General features: G+C 40.3%; 1 protein-coding gene across 1 annotated transcript; it reads left to right on the top strand.

The window, feature by feature from the left end:
• Positions 1-1,021: 1,021 nt before the first annotated feature.
• Positions 1,022-8,942, top strand: LOC128893280 (splicing factor 1-like; the record flags this gene model as incomplete). Its single annotated transcript, XM_054154134.1, has 3 exons — positions 1,022-1,256; positions 4,595-4,888; positions 5,533-8,942. Coding segments are annotated over 3 exons (873 nt in total), but the record flags the coding sequence as incomplete, so codon positions are not given.
• Positions 8,943-9,297: the final 355 nt, after the last annotated feature.

Raw genomic sequence — 9,297 nt, forward strand, 5'->3', positions numbered from 1 at the left:
CTCTCTCTCTCTCTCTCTCTCTCTCTCTCTCTCTCTCTCTCTCTCTCGTGGCCAACGTTTAGTTTCACTCGTTCAAGCCTGCTGCCTCGTCGACGCTGTACCTGGCCTGATCGGTCCAAGGAGAAATAAAAGTAGTGACGGTGAAGAACACCAAAGACATCCTCGGACATTACGTGGCGACAGTAGTTTTGAGAAAGTTTCAGGATATACGATGAGAGGAGGTACGACTGATGAGGATACCCAGTGTCGATGATGACAAATAGAAAGATTATAAGTTCAAAGACGACTCGAAGAGATGGGAAGTTGACAGGAGCAGTTTCAATTTCTGGCAAACGAGGGGTATAAGAATCAGACGTTTCGAAATGATGATGTTCTTGCGATTGGACTGTGGGCATCAAACCCGTGGTCTCGCTAAACTAAACAGAATGTATATAAATATATATGTTTAGATACGTGAATGTTTTATATATAATTACATGTATAATAAATTTATAGTAAATTCTTTAATTTTATCACTGGATAAAATACTGACATTAAAATCCTCATAAATGACGTACGTATACGTATACGTATAATTTGTTCATTTAAATATGTAATTCTTATCGGTATTATATATAATTATATTATATCATAATATATGTTGTACCGTTTGGAAGATAAGACATGCTTTCATTTAAATTTAAATTCTTTTTCTGTATTGAGAAATGTATCAATTTGTATAAACATTCATTCGCTTTAAATTAACGAGTACTTATTCGCGTTCGTATCTTTCCGATAGGCACGTCTGTCCTAAATAACTTTTGAAATCGGTGAACGTTCCATTAAGAGAAAAATAAAATTGGTTTCCAAATTTCTTTTACCATCGAAATATTATCTTAGCGCTCCGAATCCAGGTATTGTGTGGAATATTAAGAATCATTGTCGTTAATTCAGCTTATAGCTTTATGACAAGAGTTAATTGGGTCAAAAGGTCTATAAAATGCTAAACGTTGCAAAGTGTCACGAGAACGATTGATGCTAGGTACCGGAAGTCCAGTGGACAAGCGCACGGTTGATCGCAGTGTTTTTTCTTCTAGGGCAGCAGCAGCAGTTCCATCCGTACGCGTTTGCCTCCCATAGGGGTGGTCCGTTTTTCGCTTCGCCCTTGGTGGATCCCCTGCAACCCTTGCCGAATCCTCTTCAGCCGTTACCGAATCCGCTGCAGCCACGGGATCCGTTGTCGTCGTTTCGACATGCGATGCCGGGCAACTGTCAAAGTAAGTATCTCGATACATTGACAATGAAAGGAGAACGCTCAAAAATGAGCATTTTTGGACCTATCTTGGAAACGAAAAATCCACGCAGGACGATTCACAATGTCACTCGTGGAGCAAAAAGCGACCTTATCATTTTCCCCAAACATGTTGGTTGCACTCACCTATGTTTTATGCTTTATCTTCGTCTCCTACAGATATTAAATCATTCTCGAAGTAAAATACATTAAATATGTACGTCTCCGAATGAATTGAATATTTACAATGCATATATTAACGTTCAGTCTTCGATTAAATATTAATAAGAATCACGATTCAGAATAAGAAACTTTTTTATATCGTTACATCTAGCACTAGGATAGATATAAATTTCGTTCTTATACGTCTAGTATAAAATTACCCGAGACTCTCGCTTCCAGAAATCCGCGAAGCGATATCCCAGACCGTTTCCAAAATTAAATTCGTTGCTGATACAGTAAGAAGCGCTTCTCTGGGAGCACGGAAATATTTCCAAGCGCAGACACTGTTGGCCTCCGTTGGATACAGGCGGAGCTTTCGGATAGGCTTGCAAGCCAGCTTCTCGACTCCAGAGGCGGAAACCGCAAGCCTGTTCAAAGCTAGATTAAATATTATATTAAAGGGGTTGCCACGGGAGCGGCGGTGAGCCTGTCGGGGTGGCTCCGTCGTTTCGGGGTGGTAACCCCCTGGTTCTCTGTACGTTTGCAACGGGATTCGCAGATTTGCACGTGTAACATCACGCACTTGCAGATGGAACTCTTCGAGAAAAATTTGCAGCATTTTTGGAAACATCTCGGATTTGAATCCTTAACCCTTTTAACTCAGATATCATTTCTGGGAATGTATCGTACGTCTAGCAGCAAACTTTGTTAAGGATTATACATAATGAACTTACGCGAGCGTAAATCTTTCAAAGATACGTGTTCCCTTTTTTATGCGAATAGCATAAAAAAAACAAACTGAAAACTGGTGGATATAACGAAACCTATACAAAAAAAGTGTGACACGTTGTTATGTAGAAAGAAAACATATAAAGTATCATACTCACTCTGGTATCGACACTTTAAAAAAGCGAAAAGCAGTGTTTGTATAAGATGATAGGTACAAGAGCACACTTCGTACGGAATGTCTTGACGCGCTGGAAGAACAGCTTTCTATCGAGGTGCGTCTTATCGAGACACTTTCTAGCCATTTTCAAAATATTTTTTTTATCATTTTTATGGAGAACGGTTCTTACGAATTATTTTTTCCCCACGAATTTTTACTAAAAGATCGTTTAACATAACTATAAATACTTTTGTAAAATTTTGTAGTTTCGAAATTGTAGATGATACAAAATTATACGTTTAAGGGAAATGCGAAGTACAAAGATTTCGTTTTTTGTTCTCACGTAGTAGAAAAGATCTATAATTAACTCTTACGATGTTTCCAAATCTGTGGTCCGCGAATAAATTTTTCGCGCACGTAATTTAGTATCTTCTCACGAAAGAAATCTCCGCACGGAAAATATTCGAGGCCCGCTTTAATGAGTCACCTTCTGATCTAAACGCGATAACGCGGAAAATTTCCCGATAAAGTATCAAGCACGCCGAGTATTTCCTTTATTAACGTTTTTTACTGCATCGGACATCGATAGCTCGCGTCCGTATCCCGTGAAACACGTGACCAGCCGAGTTTCGGACATCTTGCTGCAAATTTTGCGATATCGGACAGCAACATGCATCGACGGGTAGAATTTATTTTCGCAAGTCGATGTTTCACATTAAGAAGCGCATTTTTGCGATATCAGTGGTCCACCCAGAAATTTGATAAGAGCGAGACAACTATCGATTGACGTGGAAAGATTTCATTTGAATCATATAGCTATGACGCGGTTCACGTTATAACCACTGATTATATGGATAATATTCCGAGAGGCCCAATCGATATTAAAGGAGGATGTTAGTGAAGAGCGTGGAAGGTCACCAAATATAAAATTTTAACTTCGGAAATTCACCCGTTTAAAAGATACAGGTACTTTAGAGGAAGCTGCTCATTCGCATAGTTTGCTTCGGACGTGTCATCATATTATTTTACAAATTTGTTTGACCCTTTATTTACTGAATTTCTCGAAAGTATTTAAGATCTGGGCAAAACAAATGTTTTGTAGATATAATACCTGAAAAATACCTGAAATTAATCGAAAACATGAAATCACCGTCGTGCAAGGGAAAGCTCCTTCGACGACGATTACCTAGCAGAAAAGGGTGAAGCCAGGGTGAAAATTGAACGAACGACGCGAAAGCATGCTGGGTTGCAGTATTTAGGGTTAGGCTTTCCTCGACACGACGGACCAGTGGCGCCAGTCGAGAGGCGAGCTCGGTTATTTGAGTTGGCCAGAGCTACGCGGGGATGACCAACCCTTTGATCTCCAGCTTGGCCGCCCTTCGTTTTCTGTCCGACCGGACCCCCACCTCGCGAACCGTGCCCGACCTTCCTGCCTTCAGCTCCGCAACTCATTGGAAAATCTATCGGAGGATGCGCTGCCTATACGCTGCAAAAATAAATCCAGCCACGAGGGTGCGCGAAAGAAGCGCGGTCCCATCGATGTAAACGCACGCAAAATGATTCGAATCGACCAAGAATCGCATTATTCGTCGATTCTCGTCGTCCTTGTCTGTGACCACGGCAATCGTCTTTGTGCGTCGACTCTTTCAACCGCTTAACGACCGACATTCCTCTTTCTCTCGTAAATGAGCTCTGGATTTGCGTTCTGTGGAAAGTATCAAAGTACAACCACGGTTGTACTGTAATCGCCTTTGTTTCGCTCTTCCAACAGATCTACGCACATTCTTCCTAGAGTCAGGACTCTCCATTTGTGTTTCAGCTTGCGTTAATTTTAGCTTGCGTAAATCATGCCAATACCGATGAAATCCGTCAGGCCCATTGAGTTTCGATTATCTTCTCATCCAAAATATGACTAAAATATGTACACGTCACATTTTATCGGAGAAAATAAGACGAGCAAATCGAGAATAATTTATCAATTTCTATATGGATAAGTCTTGTGCTCGATGATTTAGTTGAATTCGACTCAATGTTAACAATTCTGCCTCGTGATGCGTAGCGTATACAATTCATGATGGTCGGAAGGCCAGATGTCAGAAGGGTACATGTAAATGTGATTTAAAATTACGAACATTTGCATACAGGCGTTATTTTTCACGGGGAGCTTGGAATCACAGAAAAGAGTGGAGTTTTTGTAATTTTACACACAAGTGTACTGTTAAAAACCCACCAAGGCTAGCAACATTTTTTATACACGAGTCATACGATCTCTTCAGACATGTCGCAGTTCGGTCTGACTGCGAGCAATTCATGGGGATACGGAAGCACGGCCGGTTACGCTGGTTATCTTCCTGGTCCTTTGTCGTCGTGTGCTACACAGGCGTCGTTTCCACCCCCGCTGCCTCCTCCGCCACCGCCACCGCCGCCGTCATCGTCATTGGCGTCTTTCGCGGGTACCGCGTCCATGAACACGCCGACGGCGCCGGATTCGACAGCGGGCACTACCGTCGCTTCCGACACCGGCACGGGAACCACGGCACAGCAGGATGCGTTCTCAGCGGTGTCTTCTCGTAAGTCTCGTTAATTTTCTCATCCTCTCCTCTAACTGGTTGCTTAACACTTTCACTGCCATAAAACTATAATTCTGTTCATATAGAAGGTTCCCAATGAACCACGTGATCCATGTAAGGGTGACGGTTGTATTATTTACCATGCTAAGCTTAACACTATTACATGGATTATTTCTTTATCGGTTATGTGTGGGATGCACCCACTGCGAGAGAAATGAAAGGCAGTCAAATCTGAAACTTGGAAAAAATTGATACCTTGATACCTAACATTGAGGCCTCGAGTGTGCGCTGCTGTGTACGCTACTAAGGGCTGGCACTTTGACGAAAGAAAAATTTAAGTAAATCATTAATTCACTTGTTTGAAAACCCTGTCCAATAAATTAAAATATCATTACTTCAATAAATATGAATTTATCACAAACTAGCTCATTACTTGAGTCTCTCCTCGAAAATATCAGAAATACGGTTATTGAGATTATTGGCCGGTAATGTGATAAACCAAGTGAATGCAAAGAATCGGCTTGGTAAGAATGTTTCTATATAAGGTGCTTCGTATTTTAATGTAGAGTGTCTGAACCGCATCCCAATTCCCCCAACGAGTAGAGAACTAAAGACAAAAGCCGCTTTCTTTCTTTCGTGAACAGTGGTGCCTGACTCGACGACGACGAGCCCTACGGACCCGCTGGACCCACTGAGCAGCCTGTTGTCCGGTACGCCGAGCCAGAGGTACCAGGACTACGTCTCGCCCAAGTCCCTGTCCACGGACTCCAGCACCACCGAGAGCCCCGTGCACGAGGAACAAGCCTTCGGACAGAACTATGGCAACTACTTCCCGACGCCCGGGGTGCTTCCCAGCATCCTCTACTCTCAGCTGTACGGGAACCAATTTCAAAACTCGGAGAGCCCGGAGCAGAGAGCGGTCGCGGACAGCTGTAGCGTCAGACAGGAAGAGGTCAGACCGTACAACAACGTCTGGAGGCCTTACTGATACCAAGAGTCTGGTACATCGAACCAGCCTCTCATCTAGGGTGTCCCCTAGCTCGCCGAGAGAGAGATAGGGACACCGTCGATCGGCAAACTGTGATTGGTGCGACGTGTTGGCTCGCCACCGAGCGAAACTAGCTACTAGTGGGCATTAAAAACGAAAATAATAAAAAAGAGTACAGGGACACGCTCCGGTGCGCGTGTTTGATCGCGGATCTATTCGCGACGATACGGTTCGATCCCGAATGGATCCTTTTCGCTGGTTGTGTCTCAACGAATCCTTTAGAGCGAGCTGATTTCTAGTTAAGCGTGAGAACGGATCCTGAGTGCAATGCTGGTGTGAGTGGGGACGCGTGGCCTGGGTGATGGTGACGACGATGATGATGTATATAACACTGTACATAGATAGAGCATTGTCGTTTCATCGAGTCGTTCATCACTGTCGACGAACTACGCGAGGTGCGACGAATCGGGAACGGACGTTTCGAAGATGGCTGGCCAAACTTCGGGACGATGAATCGGTCACTTTGGACACCGGATATTCGCCGAGCTATGGCGATTTTGCAGTTGGTAGACGCTAGAATCGGTAGGCATTACCGTTCTCAGTATTTTCAGTAGATCACGTTGAAATTGCTGTGCATCGCGTGGATTCGAGGATCTCCGAAATTCATGGGTTGATGGGTATGGACACTGCCGACAGAAAGAAACCAAGGTAAATTTCACAATTATTCACACATATTCTGACAATCATCGCTAAAGGGAAGTCGTCGCCATAAAAATCAGCTACCAGTAGTTAGTCTGACAAAAATTTGGAAGCTTTGTACTTTTATGTAGTTTCTTAAGCTGAATTTGATGATGTACAAAGAAACAATTTTTAAGCATTTAAAATTAAACCAATTGAGACAGTCCATACGCTCGTTTGTTTATTATTTTTTAAGAAGCGTTTGAAAAGAATAAACATTTCTAAAGCTGCATTTTAAACAAAGTTATGCTCATGTATATCACGCTGAATACGTAATTTGGGAGAAGACACGATAAGTAGCTTAATTTTTCGTATATTATTTTTTTAATAAAATTACAATCTGAAGTATGCAATCGAATTGATTCACGATAATCGAATTCACGTAGTGAATAAATTGTTATTGTACATATAGTACTCCTATCCCAAGTGTACAACCACAAATAAAATCCTACTCGTCTGTGCTAATATATTCGATACCGAGAACTGTAATATACCGATTTTAGCGTCAAATGTCGTAGTTTATCGTTCGTTTATACGATTTTTATGAACAGAAGTGTGTTAAATAGTAGCATACATAAGTTCACGCATACTCGACGAATATTCTGTCATTTTCCTCGAAAACGAATTGTCGTATGAAAAACTGTCGCTCTACATTTACGATTTGTGTTTTTCTAGAGAGAAATTGCTACTCTTTTGGTTGCGAACCTTTACTTAACCCTTTCGTGTCCATTATGTTGTTTTCGGTGCAACGCTGTCCCAGAAAATCTATATCGTTATTATTCTACATATGAGCTATGATTTTTCAAAGGTTATTCTTTTAGCTTTATACATCGGTTATATCAATGTTTAGTGGAAGTTTTTAATAGAATTATAAAATAATTGTGTTTAAATAATTTAAATTATAGTTTCGATAAGAAGAAGTGCTTAGAATAAAATTCACGGTTTTACACGTTCTTAACAAGCAGTTTTATTACAGTTTCAGAACAAAAAGTTTATTTTTGATCAATAAAATGAATATAGCAAAATGTGTAAAACACATATAACATTAGAATTCAGGAATGTAGCGTCCAACGATTTCTCTAATGTAAAGAATTGAAATTTATAAATTTAGGGCGGTTGACAGCGGAAGTATATCTTGCATAAACATTGAATGGTAAGAATAAAGTTCCTATCTACATCTAAGACTAATTAATCGTTTCCTTTTTCAATTACCTTATCATTCCTATTATTTATTTTATTTCAAAGTCTGCATTAATCTGTACAAAATCTGTATTGTAAATATTGAAAACAGCTATTCGCGTCGTATCGTTACAATAATAATATTGTTACATAAATTGGTTCTAACGACTAAACAAACGAAATACAAGTATACTTGTAAATTATTATTAAGAATTCAAGAAGCAACGTAATTGTCAACCTCAAAACTTATTCAAACTAAGAATAATCTGGAAAATCTCGTAAAAGGATGTATCCACATTATTCTTAATTTAACTATACGTTATATATTGTTTTATTGTTAACCGTTTTGAATTTATAAATCAACGATGAACATTTTTCCATTTATTAACTTAATCACAATGTATTCCTCGATTCTTATGTTAATATGTACTTTACACAATTACTGTCACCACTTTTAACATAAAAATTAATCTTCTTTTTTTTTTTTTGAAGATGCTATCGAAAATAAAACTGGAAGGGCGTTGCATCAGAGCGAATGATTGTTAAACAATTTTGTTGGAAATCTCATCGTAATATTTGCGACAAAATAGACTGATGCGTGGTAAAAGAAGAATAAATAATGCTCGCTATATACGGGCACGAGGGGGTTAATTACGGAGCAACACCCTTTGGCCAGCTGTCCAACAAACGCTTGGCGCGCCTTCTACCTTTCGATTATGTTTTCATAGTATAACGCGATCGATTCGAACTGCGGGCTCGTGCAATATCGCGGCGTGGTTTACGTCGCGGTCCTAGTCGTACTCTCCAAGTTTCTTCGCTGGGGAACGACGGAAACTAACGTAAATCGCGTCGCGACGATAAGAGACGGAAAATGGAATCGAATCTCGCGGAAGTTTGTTTGCGATTCAACGAAGTAAAATTCCGTCGTCGCGGCAGCGCGCAGCGCCGGGACGGTTTCACATCGAAATTCATCAAACGAAAAACCGAAAATCCGTTCGACGCGTCGGCCACGATTTAATTCGTTAATTTTTTTCTTGCCTCGCGCGCCGACGACGAACATTCCCCCAAGAATGATTTCCGATATACATATCTACCGACCTATTGTTATCGTAGTTTTTGACCGAGTCGAAATAAAAAATGTATTTCAAAATATGATTGTCGACGTGTGTGTCTTTCTGCTGATTCATCCTTACCTGACTCTGTCCATCGTCTCTCGTTAGATTTTTACCCTTTTGATTTATATTTTTCAGTATAACTAATTATGTTTACATTTTTCATCGTTACGTGTAAGTATACTGCAAAGGTCATCGTATCACTCTAGACAAATTTTTGTATTTTATTAATTTGTATTTTATACATTTAGCGGGCTTGTTATTAAAAATAAGATTTGCATTTGTTTTAAGTATTTTAATTTACAATATTTCAACATGTTTATTCATTCAAAGAACTCTTGCCGAAAGGGTGGCAATCAAAGGGTTAATCAGTTTACGTTTCTTGGCAGCGG

This window comes from Hylaeus anthracinus, unplaced genomic scaffold (assembly GCF_026225885.1).
Source record: "Hylaeus anthracinus isolate JK02 unplaced genomic scaffold, UHH_iyHylAnth1.0_haploid 27318, whole genome shotgun sequence".
In the NCBI taxonomy this organism is placed as follows: domain Eukaryota; kingdom Metazoa; phylum Arthropoda; class Insecta; order Hymenoptera; family Colletidae; genus Hylaeus; species Hylaeus anthracinus.